This window comes from Daphnia pulicaria, chromosome 1, assembly GCF_021234035.1.
Source record: "Daphnia pulicaria isolate SC F1-1A chromosome 1, SC_F0-13Bv2, whole genome shotgun sequence".
NCBI lineage: Eukaryota > Metazoa > Arthropoda > Branchiopoda > Diplostraca > Daphniidae > Daphnia > Daphnia pulicaria.
This window is the reverse complement of record NC_060913.1, coordinates 41,513,525-41,539,889: the sequence shown is the minus strand read 5'-3', so window position 1 is coordinate 41,539,889 and position 26,365 is coordinate 41,513,525. Positions and strand designations below refer to the sequence as shown.

Sequence of the window (26,365 nt, the reverse complement as noted above, 5' to 3'; positions counted from 1 at the left end):
ACGTTTAAAAAAAAAGTTGCTGTACTATTATGTATCTCTGTATCGAATAGGGAGAAATTAATGCTCTGTTCGGATACAAAAACCAAAAAAAACTGAATTTCTGTAGCGTTATCTACCAAAGTGTTCTCTAACTCGAAGGTTTATGTATGGAATTCAAGGACTAAATCGGTTGCATATTCGCTGCTATAAAATTCTTTCTCGACTTTTCTACATGACTCAAAAGATCTTTTTTAAAACTTATTATTAATGTAGTAGTAATACAGTCTACAAAAAAGACACTTTGTATTTATTTTGATTTTTTTTTTGCTTTTTCAAATTCTATAATGACTGAGGATGAAAAAGCGAGATGTAAAATGAAAACTGTAAACATTTGAATGATTAAATTTTACAGCCTTGTATGTTATTGGTTTTCGAGAAAAAGAGCAAGTAAGTTCAAATACATACGATGATGATTGAAACGTGATTATGAAATGGTTTGGTTGAATTTAGCAGACTGGCGATAAACAAATGCTCGATGATGGCAATGAGAAGGGTTATTATATGCCTCGTAATCGTCTAATGAATTGGATATCCCGAATCATAAGCGTAACTCTCTTGGCGTGAATCATGGCTAATACCGAGTCCTCAAACACTTGGATTATAAAAGCTTCAGAAGCAGTCTGTAGGCATTCAAGTGCATCAGCAGTAAACCTACTTACAAATACAAACTTAAAAAAAAACAAACAGAATACATTGGTTTTGGAAAGAGCAAAAACCTTGAAGTTGAATCTGTAAGAGAATCGGTGACTTCACGAACTAAGCGTTGGAATGGGGCTTTCTGAAATGGTAACAGAAATAGGTATAAATTCATTTGATTTGATCAATTTAAAAATACATACTTGCACCAGTAATTCGGTTCCTTTTTGATATGCCCTTATTTCTCTCAGTGCTTTTGTTCCTGGCCGATACTTCTTAGGCTGCAATGGTTTATTTTTATTACAATGTTGTATTAAGTTCTAACACTATTTCTTACTGTTTTAACTGCTGAATCTACAGCTTTTCCAGGACTTGCTTTGAGGGAAACTGATGTTTTTGTTTTATTTCCTTTACTCTTTTTGGGCGATCCAAGGGCAGGATGGTTAGACTTGTTGATTTTGCCAGACTGATCCAAAATTCTTTTGCCTCCCAATATTTTCTTTGGGGTCTTAAGGTTAGGCGATCCAGTGAATTGTGCTGAATGGTCCTTCGTTCCTAATCTTTTTAATCGTTTAGTTACGTTAACTTATTAATAGTCTTGATGCAAATAACATTGAACTTTTACCTTACGACTCCAGAACTCGCCTTTGTTCCTTTGACTTTTTCAGCTTGTTGTTTCTGCCTCATTTTCAGTTAAAGAGAGATTTTAAGAATTAATATAAAAAAAAACAAAGGGAACATCAATTGATAAAACAAATGATTTAATAAGCACGAAAAAACCAGCAAACTTTCAAGCATAAGCATTTTGAAATATTGTTTTGGGTGTTGCCAGATGTAGAAAATTTGTACTTTTTCAGAGCGAAAAGGCGAGTTGTTTCTTATTTCTTCCTTTTTTCTTCTCCCGCAAACAACCTTAATTACGGGATTAATAATTAACTGAGTCCAAACCATTTGCAAATCGTTTTATGCAGTACAAGACTAGTTTAAATTGTTTTCTCATAGAATTCTACAGTCTTCTATTGACTACAGAATTAAGTTTGTGTGTTGCAATATGAACCGTTAGTCACAAACGGTAGCATTCAACAGAAAATGAAACCGCAACATGATTCCATCGCTTGATTACTATGTCAGAGCTTCATCGAGACCAGCAGACTGTTTGTTTTACGGTAAACTAAAACACTTGAAATTCTTCAAGGAAATCGAGTTCTTCACGAATGCAAGTGAACCAACCGCAAACATAAAATAATCCTTGTAACATACGTGTGGTTGAGTTAATAAATCTGTAAAAAAATAAAATAACTTTGTAGCATAAATGTGATAAGGTTAAGCTCAGAAACCATGCTCCGAGATTTCAACACCATCCTCATGAAATCTTACATCACAGCGGTATTTCCTTTTTTTAAAACACCTCCGAACTTTTTTTCTTAAGTTATCAAAGTTTCAGAGATTAAGCCACCGACTTGATTACACAATAGAGGACTCTCCAATATAAGGATGCAAACGTAATAACCCTCAAGCGAAGTAGGTGCAATCATTCCAACCGTCATCATGAGAGCTCTAGCCTTGTCCGTTGTTCTTCTAGTAGGTTAGTAATTAAATTACCTTGAAATAATTTGTTATAGACCGCTTACACAAATTGTAATTACATTAGCTGTTGCGCAAAACTGCCTCGCCGCTGTTGCCGAACCTAGAGGTCATGCAGGTGAGCCTCCTGTATTTGACTGTACAGGTAAAGTTGGGTTCTTTGCCGACCTGTGGAAAAATTGCGAGGTATATTACAACTGCTTGGAAGATGGAACTAAAGTGATGTAAGTAGTTAATTTGTAGTCTATGGCTCTTATGATGACGCAATTTGTTTTGAAAATTTTTTTGACATGCTGATGTTGCAAATAATTCAGGTATGGTTGCCCACGTGAAAATAATGGCAATCCTCATCAAACGTACTTCAATGAAGCGGTTGTTGAATGCGTAAAAGATTACCAGTGCCCGGACCCGGAACCTATTAACCCAGTAGAGAATTAAAGATTGATAAAACTGAAAATGTAATCATTCAGCAGAGTGGTATGACGACGTGTGTCTTCTTCCAATTGACCATACATTCTGTATACCTTATTATACTGCACACATTAAAAGGCGGTTAACAAATTATTGCCAGTTAAAAGCGGTAAAATGCTATTAAAACTTGTAAGCTACTTTTTGTCGATTTTGAAAATATATTTCCAGATTAAGAGAAAGTATATGTATTGGCTAATAAAATAAGACGACGTTTAATATTGAATCCATGCTACAACTGTTATCACTCACGCAGGGATCATATGCGCTGGCCCGCATAAATTAAAAATAATGTGACGTCATAGAAACTTTGAGGCTTTGGTATCGACCATAGATTTATCTATGTTTCTTACGCAATATCAGGACTCTCAATATAAGTAAGTAAGCGTAGGTGATCTTGAAACAAAGTCGAGAACATTTAGATTGAGCTCGTTCGTCATGAGGGTCCTTGCCTTGCTGTCCATTTTCCTTCTAATCGGTTAGTTAATTATTACATTAAAATTTTTTTTCTGTAAAGCTTAATTTTTAAAATATAGCTGTCAGGAATGTTTGCTTTGCTACCGTGAGTGGTAGGGGTCCCGGAGGCCCGGGTGGCGAGCCTCCAGTGTTTGACTGCACAGGTAAGGTTGGATACTTTGCCGACCTCTGGAAAAATTGCGAAGTATACTATCAGTGCCTCGAGGATGGAACTAAACTGACGTAAGCGATTCCGACTTTGCTTGATGTGATTAACTAATTTTTTCACAAATTTAATTTGTACCTATCTATTTATTCAGATTCGGTTGTCCCAGTCAGCCTCAAACATACTTTAACGAAGCAATAACCGAGTGCGTTAATACTTACAATTGTCCGGAACCCCAGCCAGTTTAGCAATGTCAGCAATGTTATGAATTTGATTTTATTGTCCGAATATTGAATCCAAATTATCGTGTATTTTATTTCAAATTTGGGCAATGGGTATGATATCAAAGTCTCATACACCTTTTTTGACAGCTTCACTTGCGATAAATGAAGTTTAAGATCACTTATATCAGCACTTAACTATTATCGTCTAGAACTTTCGTTAATTTAAGATTTGTCGAGACCACTCTTAAATATAAGTGGGCGTCTTAGTAATTGCGAAACACACTTGAGAAAATTTCGGTCGAGTCCAATTATGAAGAAGAAGCTAATAAGCTCGTCTGTTTCCCTTCTAGTTGGTTAGTCATATTATTGCAATATTTTTTTTCCGACTGCACTGATAAAGCTGGGTGTTTTACAGATGTCTGAAAAAATGCGAAATATACTACCTCTGTTGGGAAACTGGAGTTAAAGTGACGTAAGTGTTTATTGTACAGATGCAACGCGTAGCCTATATTTTTGTATAAATGACCCCGCGGCGGTGCCGATTATTACATTTTTCATCATTTACAGATATGGTTGCTCCAATCAACCCCTATTACCCCGACATACCCTACCCGACCACATTTATCTAGTGCGTTCAACATAGCAAGTGTCTGAATCTTGTTGTCTTCCCTAGCGGCGGTTGTTGGTTGAAAACTGGTAATTTACCGGTGAAAAAAACCGGTAAATGGAATTTTACCGGTATAATTTACCGATTTTTACCGTAAAGTAACCCCTTAAGAGCGTAAACCCAACCGAGAAGTGCAGTAATAACACCGTGTTTTTACGCGCCTGAAAAATTTTCGATTTTGTAAAAAAGGCGTTTATTTTACTCGAAAAAAACCAAATTTTTAAACGGGTAAATCAACCCCTTAAGAGCGTAAACCCAACCGACTAATACGGTTTTCTTTCCGTAAGTTTAACCATCAATATTCAGTTTATTTTCCTCGAAATATACCAGATTTTTAAACGGGTAAATTAACCCCTTAAGAGCGTAAACCCAACGGATAAGTAGAGTAATACATTAGTTATATTGACAGAAAAATCCAGAGTAAATAACCGGGAATTTACGGATTTTTTAAACCATTTGATTTTTCAGAATTTTGCCCTTCCCCTGTCCACCACCACCTCTCCCCGTGGGTGGGATAAATTTTAATTGCCACCTGTCCACCACCATCTCTCCCAGTGGGTGGGACAGATCTCGATTTCCGCCCTCCGAAATTAGAAGCATTCAACCAAAATATTGTATGTTCCTAGTTTCGAACCTCGACTGCTCGAGAGAACCACTTCCTAGCTCAGCTTGCTATCCACTCAACTACCAGTTATGTGAAAATGGTTCGTATACGTAAGATTAGAACCGAATAATGCAATGAGGACTTAGAAAATTTTTCATTCTTGTCATCGAATTTTCAGTATTTTTGGAAAACACACAGATATGATGTCTTAAGTTGATGACACTTACTGAATTGTGTGGGTAGTATACTACCCTCCTGGTTTTAATTAATTCTGGTGTTAAATGACAACCATAAACCACAAAAATGTTGAAATTCGACAACAACATACAAATGCTGCGTCGACTGGGTCACTAAAAATGTTTACAACGTGGTTTTAGGGTGGTAAAACCCCACTAACCCCCCCCCCCCTCTCCTTCTTCTTCATTCCACCCCCAACTGCAACGTGGTTTTAGGGTGGTAAACCCCCCCTTCCTTCTTCTTCATACCACCCCCAAACTGCAGCGAGTTTGGTGAAAACCCCACTGATTACCACCTTCATGTACTGCAAACCATGTGGAAACTACCTACGAACCGCGGATTTGGCCCACCCCTTTTCAGTCGTTTTCCTACCCCCGACCGTCTGACATGGTGTTCTGGCGGGACATTTCAGTGGGTTAGAAAAACCGCGATTTTACCAAGAAGAACAACCGGTAAAAACTAAGTGTGAAATAAGGCGTAAAAACTGGTTAAATATTTCAATACAAACCCGTAAATCTCCGGTTTTTCTTCCCTCAATTTGTCAGTCAAATTTACACTGTTAACTTTGCGCTCTATAAGATTTAGAAAGTTTATTTCTTCATTGCTAAACGGGTTAGAAATACTGTCAAACATTGTAACCAAATTTTGAAACCGTTATTAACACCAGTAAATTTAAGGTTAAAATAACTAAAAATTTTGCGGTAAATGTTATCCTTCATAATACTGTCGCTTAAAAACGTATTTTTTATCCGTTGCCATCCGGTTTGCCTCTGGTTTTGCCAACGGTTATTTCTACCGACTCAAATTTTGTCGTTTAAAGGTCTAATTCACCCTTAATTTCTCGGTAATTTAGACGAGTTTAAAACTAAAACTTAAAAAGGTGTTTTTCTCCATTGCTTTCCAGTTTGCCAATGGTTATTTCTACCGACGCAAACTTATTTTTAAGGGGAATATTTAGGTCCAAGTAATTCGTTATTTACCGGTAAACTATTTCCAACTTTAAACGAGTTATGCAACTGGTTTTTTACCCGTTTTCATTCAGTTTGTCAACGGTTATGTACACCAAATGAAATTTGGAAGTATAGGGTAAATTTTAGGTTAAAGACACTGGGTTTTCTTAAGTAAATCTCGCCCATATAAAACCAACGTTCGAAAAGGTTTATTTTATCCGTTTTCATCCAGTATTCTAAAAGGTTTTGCCAACGGTTACATAACCCTTTGCAAGTTGGTAAAAAAACCGAAGGAATACCGGATGAAAACGGATGAAATTAACCTTTTCGAACGTCGGTGTTACACATAAAATATTTACGAGAGAAAAACCCGTGTTTTTAACCTAAAATTTACTCTCAAATTACATATTTCAGTTGGTGTAAATAACCGTTGGCTACCTGAATGAATACGGTTAAAAAAACAGTTGTATAACGCGTTAAAAGTTGGACATAGTTTACCGGTGAATTACGAATTACTTGGACCTAAATATTCCCCTTAAAAATAAGTTTGCGTCGGTAGAAATAACCATTGGCAAACTGGAAAGCAATGGAGAAAAACACCTTTTTAAATCGTAGTTTTAAACTTGTCTAAATTACCGAGAAATTAAGGGTAAATAAGACCTTTACCCGACATCATTTGAGTCGGTAGAAATAACCGTTGGCAAAACCAGGGTCAAACCGGATGGCAATGGATAAATAAAACGTTTTTAAGCGACAGTATTGTGAAGGATAACATTTACCAGAAAATTTTTAGTTATTTAAACCTTAAATTTACTGGTCTAAAATACGGTTTCAGAACCCGATGAAAACGGGTTGAATAGCGCTTTATATTTGTTAGTATTTCTAACCCGTCTTCAACCGTTTATAAAGAGGTAATTTCACACATCTCTCAAAATTAAGTTTTGGGGTTATAAATACTGGGAAAAAACTGAGTTATAACTGGAAATATTGTGTCTGACTTGTCTTTGAAAAATTTTCAATAACTTTTGGGTAAAGGTTGTTTTTCCCTTCAAATTACCGAATTTTGGGCCGTAAAAAAAGGGTAATCACAACCATACCGACTTTCAACCGAGAACCACCGCTAGGGTTAATTGAATTTGCTGTTGTTATTACTGTACTAATAGAGTAATTGCGCTGTCTTTTTATACTTTCCTTGAAGCGAAAATTAATTTCCTTTTGAGCAACCCAAAATGTCATGATGAGTTCCTTAACTAATGGGATAGCTCCTTAGTATCACTATCCCACCATTATAAAATAAGTTAACATTTATGTTAATCGAAGAAATAGCTATATTTATGCTGCACTGGCAGAGAAAATTGTTTTCTACTGCTAAAATGCACTTTCAATGCACGTACTTGTATGCATGTATCATGTCGCTGTATGCAATCTTGTACCCAAATTTATCTGCTGTTTTATTTATATTAAAAGAAGCATTTCTACTACTTCATGTACATTTTTCATCCAATACAAAAATCAGTGTTTTCTAATTATATATGATTAATGTATGTATCAATAAAATCAAGGTTTACTTGTTGCTCTATTAAATTTCACCTTCAAATGTTCGGTTATCAAACTTTATTGCGTCTCAACCGATGTGGCTCCGTGGTGTAAACAGACGAATAACTGATAGCATAGGCTACATCGAGAGAATGGCTGCGCAGTACAACTGTCAAAAACATTTCACAAGATGACAACGACATTACGACAATATAGATTATCACGCTGATAAAAAACAAACATTAAGATCGCTACGTGCTATTCTGTAAATCCATAAGATTCTTAGCTTAAATACTCCACCCTTCAAAAAGAAAATATTAAATCCATCGGTCATATAAGAACGTCATTGAACTGTGAATTTCTATGTAGGCAAATATGACCATCAGATAACATCAAGGAAGGAAAGATCAAGTAGTAAGTACGGAATTGCTGTAGATAGTCGCATAGCGGTTCTATTGGCCGTAACCAACAAAAGGTCGTTATAGTCACGATATGTGAACTCGTCCGGATCGTTCAACGTGCGACCCTTCATACTCTATGCGTCGCCAGTCGAAAAATACGGTACCATAGTCGTCCAGATGTTTACGCAACTCAATTTTGTTTTTCTTTCCAGTCACTTTTTCATTTATTTGTTAGATAAGATTTATTCCCCGCAATCACTGTTTGAGATGGAGGTAACATTTTATTTAATAGATGAAATAAATCGATGGGCGGCATCGATTATTATGTACGTACAGTACACTGAAACTTTGCATACTGAAATTGTCAAAACATAAGAGCTAGCGGTAATTTTTCGTTCGAAAGTAGATAGGCATCGCGATTCACGAAAAGAGATTCTGTCGATAGTTGTACATGTACCGAAAGGTAAACCGAACTTGACTCTATACAGCTGTTATACCGAATTGTTAGCCTAGTTCCTGATGACCGATTCATGCATCTTACACCAGTCTATCTAAACTATTGTTCAATCTTCCTGCCACCCTCGTATCGCTAGACCACCCATAACTGTTTGGATGAAATCGCTAATTCCGTGACGCCATCGACAGAGTACAAAAGCACGTCGATCCGAATTTATTGTTTCAAACCTTCTCCTACTTTTAATCAAGGTAGTTATTCCTCTTTTTGTTCTTGTATAATACAGTACATCACTTGATTTCCGGTAACAAATAACAACACAAACTATATTTGAGAATTTTCTTGATCCATTTCAGGTCCAAAGATGAATCTCATCAAACAAATCTTCCCAGTCTTTGTTTTTATTTTAGTCAGTTATTGGGCTGCAGCCGATGAACTTTTGTCAAATAGTTTAACTGAATCCAGGTAAATTATTGTTCTATTCAAAATATGTGATCAAAGACTTATTGAATAATTATAAACGAATAGCGAACTGACGGACGATACCAATGTCAATTGGAAGCAAGGAATCAGTGGCCGGAGCACAGGTTATTATGGTAATCAACTTGGGTATTCTCAGCATCTGCCGTCATCCCATCACGGTTACAGCGGTTACAGCAAAATTAGCTCTCGGGACTCGGCGTCCCACAGCAGCGGCACTCCAATACACAGCACCAGCGCCGGCATAAACAGCTACTCCTCATTATCAGGATCGAGTCTATCTGCTCCTGGATACGCGTCTTATTCACAAGGTTACCCCTCACCCGCTTACTCTGCTCCTTCTTACCCTTCTGCACCGATTTCCTCCTATCCCGTGCCCAATTACGGACCCGAGGATTTGGCGCCGCATGATTACGAAGAGCATCACCAAGAGAAGAACAAGTTTGCGAAGAAACACCTGGCTCTAGGTATCTCTCTCCCTCTGATTCTTGGTCCGCTGGCCGTGATTGGCATTTTGGCGCTTGTGAATCTCCGCGCCGTTTTCACCGTTCTCGTCATTCGAAGTCTCTGCACCAATGGGCCCTTCAGGACAAATTTCGGTCAACTCTGTTCATTCGTCGACAATATCAACAAGCGTTCTTCGGACGACGTTAGCGGTTTCAAGAATATGGGCAGAAGATCGCACAAATATTCGCGATTGATGAGTCTCCTCAACAGCGCCAAATTCATTGCCATGGAACATCTTAATACGATGGCCGAGGAGTAACAAAGCCAATTAATTCTGTTACATTGCACACTTCCACTAAGTTTTCTCGGATTTATTTATTTCCTATGACTTGTTTATTATAATTTAAGGGCGGGTACCACGGGCACCAGTAAAAGGTTTTACAACAAATCATTGTTTCAGTTCGAACATGAATACAAACTTTCCAGTATTTATTCCTTGTAATAGGTTGTGAACCTTTTTAATAAATTAGGAATTAGCATATATGCTAATTCTTTAATTATATTTTAAAGAAATCCACAGGTCGAGAGTTCCCTAAAACAAATAAAGTTTGGTTACAAATATTTATACCGTAAACAATTCAAAGTTATAATTTTTGCAATAAGTGCAAAAATTCTGTTTTGAAATGCATTTAAATAATTTTAACTATGTTAGAACCCAAGCCAGGCCAAAACGATCGAGCAAACGAGCAATTTTTTAGAAATATTTCTCATTTGTCGTCTGCTGCTTCGGTTTTATACGGTAACCATGGTAACTGCCAATGGCAATTTTCAAATTTGCAGTGGCCATAAGAGATAAGATCAGATCTCCTGTATTTTCTCCCCGACATTGTAAAAATAACAAAAAATCTAAAAAATATTTATTTAAAACATGATATGGGCGTTGTTTGCCTTTATTATCTTAACCAGCATTCTCCGTCCAATTACATTAGCGCAATAGTCTAGTTTAACCAATAATTTTTTAACGATTGTGAGACTTCGAAACGAAATCAATTGAAATTGTGTATCATAGTTTTTAACATCGACGCACCAGATTGCACGTATGGTGATCATCTACAAATGAAAACATTAGCTATTTTTATATAGTTATGGAGGAGGTCGGGTGGGTGAGCTGGATGTGGCGTCGCACTGTACGGGTGAAACATGTAGGTTTGTGTTTCGCTCCCGTCAGATCAGACATCATTAATGTTCATCACAACAGATAGGGTGTTAATCGCTGAAGAGTAAAAATGTACGAAAATGTGGGGACAACTTAATTAAAGCCCCAGTGGGTTATCGTGGCCGATTTCATGCCAATATTATTGGATTTGGCTAGCATATGTTGAAGCTATAACTTGGCATAGTTATCGATAGTTGTGACCTGGAGCTATTGGAATCTACGAATCACGAAGTGGTAATTCTGTGTAGCTACAGAAGTAGACATTCTGAAATTCGGTGTATATTATTCTCTTCTAATTTTTCTTTTCTTTGATACATATTTTTTTATATCATTATTATATGTATTACTATTCCTTTCTTTTTATTTGTTGATTCACAGAAGTCTAAGAGATGGAAATTCCTGTCAAAATCGATTCGTCCAGCTAGCGTTCTTAGATCAGGACGGCGAAACATCTCACGCTGAACCTTACTGGACAAGGATGTCGATTTGTAGTTCTCCGTCTTCTTATAGTCAATTTTCTCCATCCCAGTTTCGCACATTATCTTTTTGGCTTGGTTTTCTGGCTCCATTAGAGCAATTAATTTCCCCACTCTCCTTTAATAAAAATGAAAGTTTCTGCATTTCACGATGTTTTATTTGATAGAATCGTGACTAACTGATTTAGTGCGGTTAGATGATGTAGCAACGTTTAACAACACTTAATAACATCACAACATAAACAAACCTCCTTGGGCATCAGCAGTAAAAGGTTTTAAAACATACAAGTTCGAAAATGAATCGAAACTAACCAATTTTATTCCTTTTATTCGTTGTGTATCGTCGCAATAGACTCATAAAAAAGTTTGATTTCCGACGGGAGAAAGGAAAACTAATACAGCTTGAAATAGGTGACGTGATAGGTGACCAGCCAAACATTGTTTCTGTTATCGGTAAATACTACTGTAGTAATAAATTCAAATCTTCCTCTAAAAGCAAACCATTAAAATGAGTAAAATGATAAGGGTAGTCAAAGAGAAATGCCCCTGCTCCTTGGATTTGCTCAATCTGAACACAGATTTGATCTCCTGCTTGTAAATTAAGTGTGGATTGAAGAGACAATTCATCATTTTGACCATTTATAGTGTTTGCATCTTCGGCTTCGCCTACTCCAATTTGATTACCATTCAAATACAAGCCTACGCGAAGGCCTTGTATAATAGAGGACGATGTTGGAAACACCACTATCCCGGTAAAGGAGAAAAAATAAATTCCTGTTCGAGGTGCGGTAAAAATTCCTGTTGATAAATCCATTGCGTCTCCAACGTTGAGTTTTGCAGTATCGAAGGTGAGCGGAATATTTGTTACGTTCGGAAAACTATTGTTTCTCTGAACATAGAAATAAACGGGCAGTGATTTAACATCAGCATACCCAATCCACTTCTCGAAACCTATAATAATCAATCAAAGTATATTAAATTTCTCAAATTCATTGCAACACTTGAAAATAACTGTATAATATACCTGCATCGTTAGGGAGCTTTGTAAAATCACAGTAAATATTTTCGACTTTCGCAACTCCCATGACGGAGTACAAGCCACTCAAGGTATGTCCTATACGCCATAAATCTTCACAAGAAGAAGCCATTCCTTCGACTACTACTTGTCCCGAACATTCGAATCTGCCGAGTGTGTGTACTCCGGAAGAATATTCCAAAATCGTTCTGCCAAAGTTTAGACGCGTTATTGGCAAAACACTCTTGTCGGTTATTATCCCTGCAGAATCATTATTTTTATTATTATTTCTATGTGTTAAGATCGTAATTCAAATACTATACCGCTGTCGACAAATGGTGCTGGTAGACTGGAATCGCAGTTGCACGGCATAAAACTTTCAACGCAATTTTGATCGATTCCGCACTGACAGATGTGGATGCTGCTGTTGCTGCCCGACCAAAAATATTTCGGATTTCCTATTCTGTCATTCCACCATGCATAGGCTACGTTGTTGATCTCAAATGGGGCAGCGGTGCAATCGTACTGGATTTAATTCAATTAAGATAAATTTGTTAGTCAAATTATTCAGTTTAAAACTGTGAGAGTGATGATATTTATACTTTAATGGACTGGTGGCATTCATTAGACAGCTCAGATAAGGCTATCATTTGCCTTGTGGTAGCTTGATAATTGATTGCTCTCGAGTAACATCCGGGATCAGCGCATTTCCCAACATCCATCTCCATTTCACTGTCATGTAAAACGGATGTCGAACCTGTGCCGTTCAATCATAAATTATGGATAAATTATTAGCCATAAGCTTATAACAAGTCTGTTTAGAAACGGGTTACCTGATGTCATGTTACAATAAACGTTGATGGGATCATCTCCAACACCCTGACCGTCAGGATCGATCCAGTACATGCCGGAAGCCAGCGCTGGATCGGCCGCACGAACTTCTCGGCAGGTTCTTCCGATGGCACTTTTTGAAGTCGACTGACTGGGAGTTTTGTTTGAAACCAAATTGTAATGGGTTTGACCGTTAGATTGTAGGGATGTAAGAAGTGAATTTTGTTGCTCTAATTGAGCCTCGAGACGCATAACTTTTGTTTCGAGTGCATCCACTTTTGTTATTAACATTTCCCTGATTTCGGTCTGTAATAAAAAAGCTACCTTGTACCACCAATGTTTTATAGAACAAGATTATAGACTATTTGGGCGAACTTACATTCTGTTGGTCTTTTGCTTCCGCGGAATACTTGAATTGAATCTGTCGAGACAAGAAAATGTAAATGAGAATTATATGCGAAAAGAGATGACTCGGCAAATATACGTGTCCTTAGTTCTTACATAGTTTTCTCTCAGCTGACGCACTTGTTCCTCCACTGATATGGCTGAACTGGTCGAAGAATCCGACCAAGCGATCACCAAAATGCCTGCAATAAATAAGAAGCGAGCCATTGTCATTAGAATTGGCTAGTAGCCGTACTGTATTTTATATGAACGACGAATCTTAATTTATATGAGTGATACGGTATATGCTAGCCATTGCGTCACGGGAAATTTTAAAGGCTGCAGTGTTCCAAAAGATATTGCACGTCAAATGTGGACATAACCTCAATTGTGTATCGATGCTATTGTATATACGTGGATACATACATTTTAAACCGTTACCGATAAACCAATGATTCGGTAAATACCCTAATTGATAATCTTACAGTTTTTATTATTTTAGTTTTTGATTTGTTTTTGCTCTTCTTATCACAATTATTTGCTTTTCCTAAATATGTCAATCACATCTTGAAAGCAAAATTGGAAATGATCTCTTATAATCGAAAAAAAAATCTTTATAGTCTACCAATCGCGTGTAAATTTATCGTTAATAATACAGTTATTTTAATATATTTATTTTTTATTAATATAGTTAGTAAATAAGAAACGAGTCATTTAAAAAGCGGGTCGATTTTTAATAAATTCTAATCGATATCTTAAGTATTGCTAATTAGAAGATCAGTGTCGTCTGCTTACAAGTTTCGAAAATCGAAAAGAACGAAAGAACCGATCACTTTTTTGAACGTGTGCACGAAAATAAAATGATAAAAATTTGGTTATGTCAACTTTGGTGTCGCAGCTTTCCATGCTCTCCACCATGGTATATGAGGTTCTCAACCTCTTCTGTTTGGCAGGTAAATACTCAAAATAAAAATGGGATGACTGTGCTGGGAGCTTAAATGGAAGAGTTATTAACTAGCTTAAATAGAAGAGGTAAACTATTCACAAGTTTGGAAATTGTTACTTATTTTGTGCTAGCATTATTTATCCCCTTGTCAATGCATGGCAGTTTGTTTACACTATATGTAACATATTCCTCTGTGCAGACTTGAGGCCTGATGAGCCAGCCATCGGAACAGCAAAGTTTTTTGTTTGTGCTGGACCTCCAGTCATATGACTTGACTCATGACCTCCTATCATCAGCAACAATCTCAGTATCATCACCTGCTAGGTAGTAATTTTCATTACTTTTAATTTTTTATTAACCTGCATGTGACCTACCAGAATTTTTAATGATGCATAAATTACGCCATTAAATGACTTGCATAAATTATGTAGTGTATTACATGAAAACCTTTTATTCAATTCTCCTTTTTATTAGAAATTATTAAGTTATATCATCCTTGTTTACAACTGTGTTATTTTCAACTTTTCCCTGCTTCTTATTGTTTCTGAAAATATTTTTTGTAACTCATTGTTGAATTTTTTTTATTTAGAAAAACAGCTCTTCGATTCCCCTTTCTCTCAAATGTCCTCGTGTATGCGAGTGTGGGTGTATTCAGCACGATGACTCCCTCTAACTTATCCCTCCTGGTGGATTCAACGTTTCTGCAGATGGAGCACTTGTGGATGGTTGCCTGGCTGAATTTCCCAGGCACAAAGGTAGGAACAATGAATTCCTATTCTTCCTTTTTGACTATTTGGGTGCGTTGATTTTAAATCGTTATGTAGTACGGAGTACGATTACTCCTGCCCATACAGTTGGCCGAAACTGTTGTCCCTTGCTCTTTTTGTTTTTCTCAGTCAGGGTTCATTAAATAGTTCACGCGTAGAACCACCTCAGATCAGGCCTGTTTTTGTACCTCGCAACTTTGTCTTAAACAATCAAATTCAGAGATATTTGAACTTGAAACACTTGAAGCAAAGTAGGCTACAACTTGAAAAATTTTTTGGGGTCTTGCCGCCACACCAGCACTTCAGTAGGGTGCGCTTAGATGATGTGGCAACGCTCAATTCCATCAACAGTCAACAGCAAACCCCAGCAAACCCTATCTTTTGAAAATGCACTTTCGACAACACAACAAGCCCCTCTACATTTACAGTGCTGTTAATACTGATGTGAAAGATAGTATGTGTTTACATACACAAGCGAAGAAACATAACGAAAACATGTTTTTCGGTCAGTTTTCCCGTGATATTATTGCCCCATTCAATCTGTTTTTCCGAAACTCTCGCCCGTTTATGAAAATACCGTGCGCACATATTGCCTATAGAGAGAGAGATTGACGCTATTTGGGCGGCTGCAGCACACAAGATATTCACCTATACCCATTGAGGAATAGGAAGAGGGAACGGCTATAATGTTCGATGATGTGTTTTTCGACCACTGTGGCGGCCCTCACAGTCGTGGGAAGAACTCTGGCCCTCCTCAGCTGCGCCTATGACAGCAGCAGCAGAGGACCGTTTCACGGACAAACATATTCACCTCAAAGTGGATGAGGGAAGAAAAAGAGAGTCCATCGTCCAGTTTTCAGAGCTGTTCTCATCATCGGTACACGGCAGCAGTTGTCGGTAAACGACCCTGTTGATCTTCCAGTGAAGGGAATCGAATCAATGAAACGGCTGATGGAACTCTCAAGTGGCTGATTCAGGGACGTCCAAAAGATATGTTCTGTGCCGCCGGCTCATTCACATATAAATGTATATAACCCTGTTATAGTCTAATACAGTCTCTCTTGCGGCGATGGTACTACAAAGCGGTGTACAGCAGCAAACGAGAGAGAAAGAGATAGATGAGCATCATCATTTATGAAGCTCCGTGCATATATAGGCCTATAGTGCGATCAGTAGTTTATTGCCGCTCCATTTTGCATCTATACACAATATCAAAAGGAGCGGTGTATAAATATCCCCCCCACAAACCCTCTTACCCCCCTACCGAGAATTCATGAATGCGCATGTATCTATGCAGCTACTACACCACCACCGGTCTGCGGTGTAGCAGTACGTTTATCTCATTCTTTCTGGCCGTGTTCTCATCGACGTTGAAATCAGAAGCGTGAACACTAATAATAGATTAGGCCCTCAAGTGTTGTACTAGGCCCTTTTGCTCCGAATGGGAAAGAATATTTTCAAGTGACTCTACTGACCGATAATAACCATTTACGGTCATCTGTACACCATTGGCGAGATGTGTCCAGCTGCCACGGTTAAACGAAAGAAAGGTGTGTGCTGGAAAAAAGTTGAAACGTTTTCCAATATAATTGGTGGAACAAACAAATGTTCATCGATGACATTTTCGCATAGCCTTTTTTTCTTTTGGGGGTGGGGCTCGATAATTAACGCCATATCGTCGAGACTGTTTAAGTGTTTAGATATATACACACACAGACACACAGCGGGATAGATATATGCATGACAAGCGTGTGATGGAAAGTTCCCAGCGCTAATTGGCCATCGTAAATCTGCTGCCTTGTCCGAGATGATCTAAACTGCTTCTTCCCACAGGAGTAGCCCATAAACGTTCGTCATGGCCACAGCAAAAGTGATTACAGCACCATAAGATGTAGCGCCCTGTTGTTGTCCAGTCTCACCGTTTCAAAGCAACATGAATCTCTTTTTCTCCCGCATCTCTCCCTGCAACTAATGTTTGCGCGTGAATCAAATGCTCCCATCGGGAGACACAGCACCGGAGAAGTATAACCACCACTTAGCGATGTCGTACGAGATTCTGTTCTGGGTAAACACCCGTTTGTCATATCAGAAAACCCGCCCTCTCTCTCTCGGCCATATCAAGGTGCGAACAACGTGATCAAATAAACGCACAGTTGATGTATGCCGAATACGATATGACCATCCCCCCCCCCCAGTCCTATGCTGGCGTGATCACTCTGCGCCTGTCCCTCGGCGCACTATGCACCTTCCTCACGCTCCTGAATAGAGAAAAGAAGATTATTTACGACTTGTTATTTTCTTATGTATTTTTCTCTCTCTCTCGTTTTCATTCGATGGCATTGAAGAGGAAGACCAGCACAGCAGTTGCACAGGTGATTTTCAATTTTGGTCGGAAACATCCGCTCGGCTACCGCCAGTTTGTCGCAAGACGCTCCGCTGAACTGAACGCGTGATGACGGAGCGGAAGCCAAACAATCGCCTGGATTTTTCCATCGAGCGAATCCTTGGGGTTGAGCGCTCGGACGATCGGCAAGAGATAGCGGCGGATATTAAAGACGTCGAATTATCAGCCGCCAGCAGTTCCAGCAGCAATAGCAGTTGCGATGAAGAAGATTTATTCCGCCGCAACATTGAAGAGACGGCGGGAAATTCGTCTTCCACTCATTTTCCGGACGCTTCTTCCTGGTTGCAAAACAGTTACGGATGCCCGCCATTCTTTAACCGAGGATGGTTCAGTCAGACCATCCGACCGCCTTTCTTCACTCTTCAAGGTAAAGAGTTTTTTAAATGTTTTGTTTATTTGGATTATGAATTATTTTGGCCTAATTAATTTTTTTTAGCACCGAAACCTGTCGGTCGCAGACATCGCCGGCCAGGAGCCGATCGAAAACCTAGACAGGCTTACAGTGTCAAACAATTGGAACAGCTCGAATCCGAATTTAAGGTATAGATTTTTCAAAATAAAATGTTTACGGAACGTAACGACTAGGGAACACCCTAGATGGCAGTGAGTTTCTCGCTGGAAACACATATCCAGTTATAACGGTCTATAATCTGATTTGTTGGAATTATTGGACAACCATCAGGTGGACAAATACTTGAGCGTGAATAAGCGGATGGAATTATCGAAAAGCTTGTCGCTGACAGAAGTGCAGATCAAAACTTGGTTCCAGAATCGGCGCACCAAGTGGAAGAAACAAATGACGGCTCGATTTAAACTAAGCGCGGCTCCTTCGCCTATCGACTCGGCCAGCGGCAGGCCATTCATCAGCTCGACGGTGCCATCGTTGTGGATGGTTAATTGGACGTCGTCGTCGTCGTCAGCCCAACAACACCAAACATCCCAGCAGCAGCATCCAGTGGCTAATAACAACGTCGTGTACAACAGCAATCTGTCGCCTTGGAATAAGACGATCCAGTCCCAACAACAGCCAGTGGCAGCCGGAAGACGATTCGACGATCATCATCTTCTTATTCCTTGTGTCGTCGGACAAGCTCCTATCGACTCCCACAGGAGCGACACTCCGTCACAGCAGCCATAGAAATATATACAGCGCCCAGTAGCGACCAACCGCTGCTGTCGCCAATCGACGGAAATGTATCCAATTTGACACCATCCCTCAGTTGGAGCGCGCACTCTCTCTCCTATATATAATATCACTTGTAATATATACCAGAGCCAAAGGCAAAAGAAGAAGAATTGATCGAAAATTGTCGTCGCCAGTTCTTTATACATGTCGGAAGGGGCGTTTTATCTTGTAGCTAACAGTCGGTCGGCACACACAGCACAGGCCATCGTGTCTGTCTGTCTCTTTTTTTCCTTTTTTCTTTCAATAGTTTGCGCGTATATAACAGCAGTTTATCAGTCCGGTACCAGACGTTACTTACACCCGTTTCGACGATATATATAAAAAAAAAAGCCTGCTCTTTTCCTCTGGTACACTATAAATATCTGTGTGTGTCCCCTCGTCGCCATTTTCCCTCTTTATTACAAATGATCTATTCCGCTTCGGTGCTCTCCGCTCTTGAGCGCCCGGACCTTTATTGTTGTTGTCGTTGTTTAAACTTTTTTGACATTCTGTTTTTTTTTTTTTTTTCCATACAACAGAAAATCTTTGATGCTCCGGATTTTTCTAAACAACTTAAGCTGCAAATAACAGACAGAAAAATAGTGAAACACGTCTACACTTAATTCTCTGTGTTGGTTTTATTTGCATGTCTGTCAGTCTCATTAGTATATAAAGGATCATTACGGTTTTCTATTCGACATGTGTGGGCCGGTTAGATCGCTGTCATTAATGCCACTGGGTTGTATTGGAGACTTTGGATTGATGACGTTTGCTTTTGACAGAAACCTCATAGCCCAACTCCCCCCTATAGGGGCTCATTAGAGGAGCTGACAACTTATAAGAAAAGCTTTATTCCACACATTGGCTACAAAATATATACACGCGGGAGCTTATTTTCTTCCCCCCCAACCGAAATGCAAACTGTGTGCATAGGGTCACCCCTCTCATCGACAAGGATTTCTATACTATATGCTGGTGGGGGTTCCTCTGTTTTTTTGTTTTTTTTTCGGGGCTTTTCATCTTAAATACATTTGCCTTATTCGGTTCTGTGAAACTAGACAATGCCCTCGGTTGGGCTTCTCTCTGTACATATACACGCCCGCGACGCTTGCGCCCAGGAATCGTTCCCTTCCAATGTTTGACTTGCACCGGGATCTTTTCGGGACTCTCACACTTTTTGGGGGGGGGGGGGGTGTAGTACGTCAGTATGTCTGTTGAACACAACTACTTTTGGTCTTGGCCGAAAGAGTCCTTTTTTTCCTTCTCCTTGACGCACAAGGGGGTAGAAACGCGCGTGCAACAACCGCGGATTTTTTGATCCGGGTATAGTAAACAGTGATTGGGTGGTTGTTGTGTTGTTTATACGTGGGACCGGCGCTTCTGGTTTACACACATAGAATAGAGAGACCTGTTGTAAATATTTGAACCCCAAAGTTGTGCTATTGTTGGCTCCCATCAATTGATAATAAACTATGGCTGAGCGTTTGGCCGGTTACACGGGCAATCTCCACCTGCTCAAAGGTAGGGCTCTGGATGTCTGGCACGCATTCCAGGAGAACGTTTCCACCCAAGGAGGTGGACTGCATGGGATCAAAGCGAAGACGTCGGAGAAAATCTCCGGTTTGAAGGAGAAAGCCATCGACAGTTTGAATAAAGGCAACGATGGCGACTATTCCCACGTTTACAGGTAATAGCATATCAGATTTTTTTTTTTAAAATAATTAAATTTGATGTTTTCTCTTTCTGAATTTAACGCCGCAACTTAAAATAAAATAGAACACACCAAAAAAGCGATGCTATTTAATCCAATTAGTAAGATACAGTCTTTTTTCTTTCCAGCGGCTCAGATGCGCGTTCCGCACTGCTGTCAAATTTTCTAAAGCCTTTTTTTTCCTATCATCACACGGTGTGTATTTACCTAGTGAGAGCGTCAAGCCAACCAACGGTGTTACATAATAGAGAAAAACAGGGGAGTCGCCGAATAATCCAATTAGGAGGTAGACCGTAATTCTGGCAGCAGCTGGTATTTTTTCTTTCGTCTTGGAATAAAAATAATAAAAAAGGTTCAAGACAGAAATTGAATAAATTGACATTGCGACACATGACGTAAATGGTAGTCTACAAATTTCCAATAGACGGGGAATTGATCCCCCCTTCATTTGTTGGCTATAATGTGTGAAAATCAGACGAACTGGTTTTATTCCCCCCATTCCAAAACCGTCGCGGGCGATTTTTGCATTAGAATCTAAACCGAATAACGATTGATGATGCAAGATCAGTGAACTGTGCACGTCTTCTTTTCTCCTCAACTAAATGAAATCCATTAAGAAAAAGCAGGAGCAACAGCAGGGCTTGTAATTAGCGCTATTATATAATAGAGATCCGCTCTAAGGATTTTTATTAAGCGCCGCAAAGAGTTCGTTGTCGAAGTTTAATGGCCAAGAAATCAAATTCAACATCTGAAAAGAGATCCCCGCAATTGAATTGATGGAAGAAAAATAACAAAAAAAGAAAAAATATCCCAAGACCATAAGGCGCACACCCTGTGATGGAAACCTTTTGATATTAAATGATCAATGAAGGAAAGAGTGTGTGATGTGCGCCAGACTGCGTTGATGCCGCCGGACCCACTTTTTCTCCCTCGTATATTTCTCGTTGAATTTTTGTCCCTTTATTTGGTTCTACATTTTCTATTAGGTCATCGGGCGCGGTATAGACCCTATAAATATACACTCTTGGCGAGCTGCTCTCTCTCTATCGGTTGTTTATGTTCTCGTGCGAAACACACGGGGGAACTTTAGATCAAATTGAATTGCTGCTGGTGCGCCCGCGCAAAAACCACACCACGCGGTGTAACATAGCTTTTTTTTTTTCCTTCTTCTATCCCCTCGTATTAGATTTCCATTTGAATAGAGCGCGCTCGCTTTTATACTTCACGACCGTGTCTAAACTATTCGGCGACAATAAATATATAGGCCCACCATATTAAAAAAAAACGGGAGGTTCTATTCTTCAGATGACCTCAAAATAATGTCGATTGAACGATTTGAAAAAATAGAAATTAGATTTTAAAAATGGCGCCATTTGATTCGAATTTTTTTAAAAACTCGATTTCAATTTTTGATTGCAGGAGGAAATCGAGAGCAGAGTTGGTCCGCGTTTCGGCGGCCGTGATGGGCATCGAATTTGCCTACTCGGCCGAAACGGCCTTTGTCTCGCCGACACTTCTGGGCATCGGCATCCAGCACCGCAACATGACGCTCATCTGGTGCCTCAGTCCAATGATCGGCTTCTTTCTCACGCCACTACTCGGCTCGTTCAGCGATCGCTGCAAATCACGGCTTGGACGCAGACGGCCTTTCATCATCCTTTTGTCCATCGGCATCATTTTAGGTCAGTATGTGATATGATCTAAAAATAGAAAACTATTACAATTTGTTATTTATACTTTGGGGGCTCCCCGAGAAATAATCATAATCTCAGGGGCGGATTTCAATAGCGAAAAAACCGCCCGTGTTTCATACTTTTGCGACCGGTATGAGGAATAATAATTATTGTGGAAGTCCTTGTCACAGCAAATAATGTCGTGTCAATCATTCGTGAGACGAACTTTCAATAGTGAAACTAATAGCTTGTGACAGAAAAAGTCTTTTGAGAGAAAACAGGCAATAAAAGAACGGATTTAGAAATTGAGAAAAAAAAAGAATTGATAGAATAAGAATTTGGGCCAATAAAGTACCGTACAACTATTGTTAGACTCCACGTTCGAACCTTTTTATTTTTTCTTTCTTGTCATTGATTTCATAGGAGAATAAAAAGTGAAAAAAAAAAGTTGTTTGTACAGCAGTTAAGATCGGGCTGTGTGTGTGTAGAATTATTATGGAAATATCAATTTTCAAGCTGTAATTGATTCAACAATGGAGGCACCACCGGCAGTCATTTTTTTTTTCTTCTATGAAATCCTTTTAACGTGTTCCTGAAGAAAAAAACTAAACTAAACTAAAAAGAAAAAAACACAGAGCCTATGAGATAAGAATGAAGTGTATTCAAGCTGACAGACTCTGTGAAGGTGAGAAGGAAACTCTCTTCTGCTGCAAGGGCATCTCACGTCACAGTCATCCACACGGGGACTATATACGCACAATAGAAAACTCCATAGACGTATATAAGGATCGACATTGACAAAAGAACCAACAACGCTTAGATATCCCCCACCCTCCATCACAGCTGCGCAACGTCTGGTGAGTGAACTGGCCCCAACCTTTGAGGACCTATACACACAAGCAGGAGGACCTTTACCTCGTTTGATAATATATAAAAGGTTCCATCCGGGTTCCATCACATCCTGTACGCATAGTTATATAGTGCACTACATATAAAGGCATATATGATGTAGCCTCTACACATTTTCATGTGTGTGAAATTTTTATTTTTAGGCTTACTTTTGGTACCCAACGGCAAATATTTCGGCCAGCTCATGGGCGACGTCTACCCGGAGGAGGAACTTTTGGCCAAGAAGATGGAAACGGGCGGCGGCGGCGGCGGTAATTTTCTGGTTAACTCGACAGCCGTGGCGGACGAGGCGGACGTTATCAATGAAGTGGTGGACACGTCTTCCCATCCGTGGGGCATTTTCCTGACCGTTTTGGGCACCGTTCTCCTTGACTTTGATGCCGACGCTTGCCAGAGCCCTTCGCGGGCTTATCTCCTGGACGTCTGCATTCCAGGTTGTTGCCATCATCATTCATCTCTCCCTCCCGCCACAGATGCAGACGATTTGATAACGCTAGATCATACATGATGATATGTAATTACCCTAAATTATTATTATTTTTATTTTGTTTCAACCTGTGACTGTAGAGGATCACGCATTAGGTTTGAGCACATTCACAATCATGGCCGGACTCGGAGGATCATTAGGCTACGCAATGGGTGGAATTAATTGGGACGCCACGTTTATCGGTAAATATTCTTAATTGAATTCGTTCTGTTATACAAAGATTGATGAAATCAGATAACACCCTATAGACACACAAGAATAAGGAAAATAGTTCTATAACTGGCAAGCGCTTGCGTGACTCCATTTTATGGTCTCGAAAACAAAACTCCGTGACCATGTAGAAAAAAATTCTGACGATTCCAATGCAAAGTTCAGAAATTCCTTATAATATAACCCACGTCGTCCATTGGGTATATATATACATGCAATTCTACGTATAATGTATGTACGAATATGTTGACAATTTTATTTGTAAAGCCCCTAAAAAGAGTTTATGGACAAAGTTTTCAGTAACTTGAAGTCTATATATAGCGTTCGTGTTATTCGGTAGTTTATTCGACTGTATAAGTCATTGGATGAATCCAGCCCAATGTTCTCTCGCTATGTGGAAGGAGAAGAAGACCCTTCCATATTTCGATGTAGAGTCAAACCGATAAACTATAGTGTATACGATTTCTTTTTTTCCACCCGATTTCTCGACCCCGGTGTCTATAGGCGTCATGCTGGGTGGACACGTCAGGGCCGTGTTTACACTGGTGACATTCATATTCATCGCGTGCGTCATCGTCACGTTGTACAGCTTCAGTGAGATCCCGCTCGACGTCCTCTCCGACACTTCCAATATCGACATGGTCAATGTATGTAAGCTTTTTTTTTTACAAACACACACACTCTAGTCTAGACAAATATAACCCCGATTTACACTCTGATTGAATGATGCAATCAAACATATTAAGGAACGCCGGATGTTGGAAGGACAGACGTACGGCAAGTTCGACGAGGATTACGAGGCTTCCAAGACGTACGGAACCATGGGCGACAATCCCCCGCAAGTCAATCACACGGGTCTCGATAATCCCGGATTCCAAGAGTCGACTTTCACCGAGTACCCCAATAACCAGGTTATATTTATAAACAAGTTTTTATATTATACACTTGGAGAGAAATGGATTATTTCTAAAATGAAAACCTTGCTGGATTCCTGCGCATTTCAGAATGAATTTTATCAAGATCCTGGCCAGCAGCAGCAGGTCGACCAACCGGAAATTCAAGCCATACCGCACGTGGGTGAGATCAGTCTGCGCGAATACGTTCACTCCATCATCTACATGCCGAAATCGATGAGGATCCTCTGCTTGACGAACCTGTTTTGTTGGATGTCGCTCGTTTGCTACTCGCTCTACTTTACCGATTTCGTCGGCGAGGCCGTCTTCGGTGGTAATCCCAAGGTCGGGTTGTTATTTCCACTTGGCTAATCTCTCGTAACAACTTTGCGGTCAAGAATCTGACAAAAGAAAAGAAAGGAACAAGAAATAACAATTGCTTTTTGTGAAAACCATTTTCCCACACATTCACACACAGGCTCCAGTGGGAAGTGTTGAACGGGAAATTTACGAGGAAGGCGTCCGTTTCGCCTGCTGGGGCATGGCCATGTACTCGTTATCCTGCTCTTGCTACTCTTTCATCATCGAGCGACTCGTCAAACGATTCAAGTAATATTACACAGAAATCATTGCCATCAAACGTTTGAAACTTTTGAATTTTCTTTTTCAAACAGGGCGCGACAGGTTTACATGGCCGGTCAACTAGTCTACACTTTCGGTACATTTATTTCCTTAATTTTCTCTAGTTGTTCGGGACTGATAATCGAATGACATTATTTCCTGTTTGGCCGAAAACAGGTATGATACTAATGGCTGTGACACGCAGTCCGGCTGGCGTTATCATCTTCTCCTGGACGGCCGGCGTCATGTACTCAACTCTGTTCACCATGCCCTACTTGCTGGTGGCCCATTACCACGCATCTCAAGTGGTACGTATAATATATGCTCTTTTGAGGTTGGTATATTTTTATGACTCCCCTGCCGCGCTTTCGTTCACTTTGTAATACGTTTCAGGTTTCACCCCTCCCGAAAGGAAACATTTTTGATTTTCGACATGTCAAATATAGATAACTGAAAGTATTTTGGAGCTGAGACTGTATAAGGTCACGCAGGACATGCCAGCAGACGTATCGATAAGCTTCGAACGGGCAATATGTGTTGGGAACGAATCACGTAGACCGGGAAACCCGGCCGGGGGATTAACATTTTCACGTCAATCCTTTCAAGTTTTTCGTACAAAGTATATTATACATGCAGTGACGATAGCCAAATTAACTGTGACGTCAGATGACATGTCGGATAAGCTCTCACCTTTTCGATGACCTACTTTTGTTTTGTTCTTTTGGGAGAACAGACTGTCAACTGTCACACAATATGCGACTGTGGAAATTAATTGGCTTTATTATATGTGCATTCCTTTCTTTATCTTGTTTTATTTTCAAACGCCAAAGTTTGCCGAGGATGCCAGCGGAACCCGTCAGTGTTCGACGACCGTCCGAGGTCTTGGTACCGACGTCGCTCTCGTGTCCTCCATGGTCTTCTTGGCTCAGTTCATCCTCTCGTCTTCAATGGGTTCAATCATTTCTGCCGCAGGCAGCACTACCGCCGTCATAGTGTCAGCTGCAGTTCTAAGTTTTTGCGGAAGCATGTCCGCCTCTCAAGTCATGTACCTTGACTTGTAGCTTGGAATTTTTGTCTCCCACCCAAAACTTGTTATCGTGTGTCGTCAGTTGGTTTTGATCATCGATGTTTCTTAAAACTTAATATTATTAACTGTTCAAATCAAAATAACAACATTGAAAAAAAAAGAAATAAATTCTGAAAGTAGATCATCACTCGACTTGAATAAGAATTTGTGTTTGTCTGCGTGGGCATATATGGGCCTGTGCTGCATCCTTTGTCGTCACTCGTCGGTGCGCGCGCCCCTTT

At 39.7% G+C, this 26,365-nt stretch overlaps 6 protein-coding genes and 1 pseudogene across 6 annotated transcripts in view; 4 read left to right on the top strand and 3 right to left on the bottom strand.

The window, feature by feature from the left end:
* The window catches only part of LOC124320441, a 313,411-nt pseudogene that overhangs the window by 148,152 nt on the left and 138,894 nt on the right, over window positions 1–26,365 (bottom strand).
* LOC124320431 (histone H3-like centromeric protein cnp1) lies at window positions 379–1,487 on the bottom strand. Its single transcript, XM_046783316.1, has 5 exons — window positions 1,301–1,487; window positions 1,013–1,235; window positions 879–956; window positions 756–817; window positions 379–690 (listed from the first exon to the last, which is right to left on the bottom strand). Exons 1-5 carry the CDS (start codon window positions 1,360–1,362, stop codon window positions 537–539), a joined length of 579 nt encoding a protein of 192 aa, XP_046639272.1. The 5' UTR covers window positions 1,363–1,487; the 3' UTR covers window positions 379–536.
* LOC124320407 lies at window positions 8,061–9,841 on the top strand. Its single transcript, XM_046783288.1, has 3 exons — window positions 8,061–8,673; window positions 8,779–8,887; window positions 8,951–9,841. The coding sequence occupies exons 2-3, from the start codon at window positions 8,787–8,789 to the stop codon at window positions 9,666–9,668; spliced, it is 819 nt and encodes a 272-aa protein (XP_046639244.1). The 5' UTR covers window positions 8,061–8,673; window positions 8,779–8,786; the 3' UTR covers window positions 9,669–9,841.
* LOC124320330 lies at window positions 11,419–13,529 on the bottom strand. The gene is made up of 7 exons (XM_046783173.1): window positions 13,389–13,529; window positions 13,267–13,308; window positions 12,890–13,193; window positions 12,659–12,813; window positions 12,380–12,581; window positions 12,066–12,317; window positions 11,419–11,992 (listed from the first exon to the last, which is right to left on the bottom strand). The coding sequence occupies exons 1-7, from the start codon at window positions 13,503–13,505 to the stop codon at window positions 11,502–11,504; spliced, it is 1,563 nt and encodes a 520-aa protein (XP_046639129.1). The 5' UTR covers window positions 13,506–13,529; the 3' UTR covers window positions 11,419–11,501.
* LOC124320274 (peroxidase-like) overlaps window positions 14,950–26,365 on the top strand; it is a 136,888-nt gene continuing 125,472 nt past the window's right edge. Inside the window, exon 1 of the mRNA XM_046783077.1 lies at window positions 14,950–14,972. The gene's annotated coding sequence lies outside the window, so the exon portion shown is untranslated. The remainder of the gene's footprint in view (window positions 14,973–26,365) is intronic.
* On the top strand, window positions 17,437–18,526 carry LOC124324711 (homeobox protein MSH-D-like). The gene is made up of 3 exons (XM_046784388.1): window positions 17,437–17,755; window positions 17,825–17,928; window positions 18,071–18,526. The coding sequence occupies exons 1-3, from the start codon at window positions 17,437–17,439 to the stop codon at window positions 18,524–18,526; spliced, it is 879 nt and encodes a 292-aa protein (XP_046640344.1).
* LOC124320289 (proton-associated sugar transporter A-like) lies at window positions 19,754–26,271 on the top strand. The gene is made up of 11 exons (XM_046783096.1): window positions 19,754–20,240; window positions 21,684–21,946; window positions 22,990–23,280; window positions 23,414–23,515; window positions 24,048–24,190; window positions 24,290–24,454; window positions 24,548–24,781; window positions 24,915–25,045; window positions 25,111–25,154; window positions 25,235–25,365; window positions 25,888–26,271. Exons 1-11 carry the CDS (start codon window positions 20,026–20,028, stop codon window positions 26,116–26,118), a joined length of 1,950 nt encoding a protein of 649 aa, XP_046639052.1. The 5' UTR covers window positions 19,754–20,025; the 3' UTR covers window positions 26,119–26,271.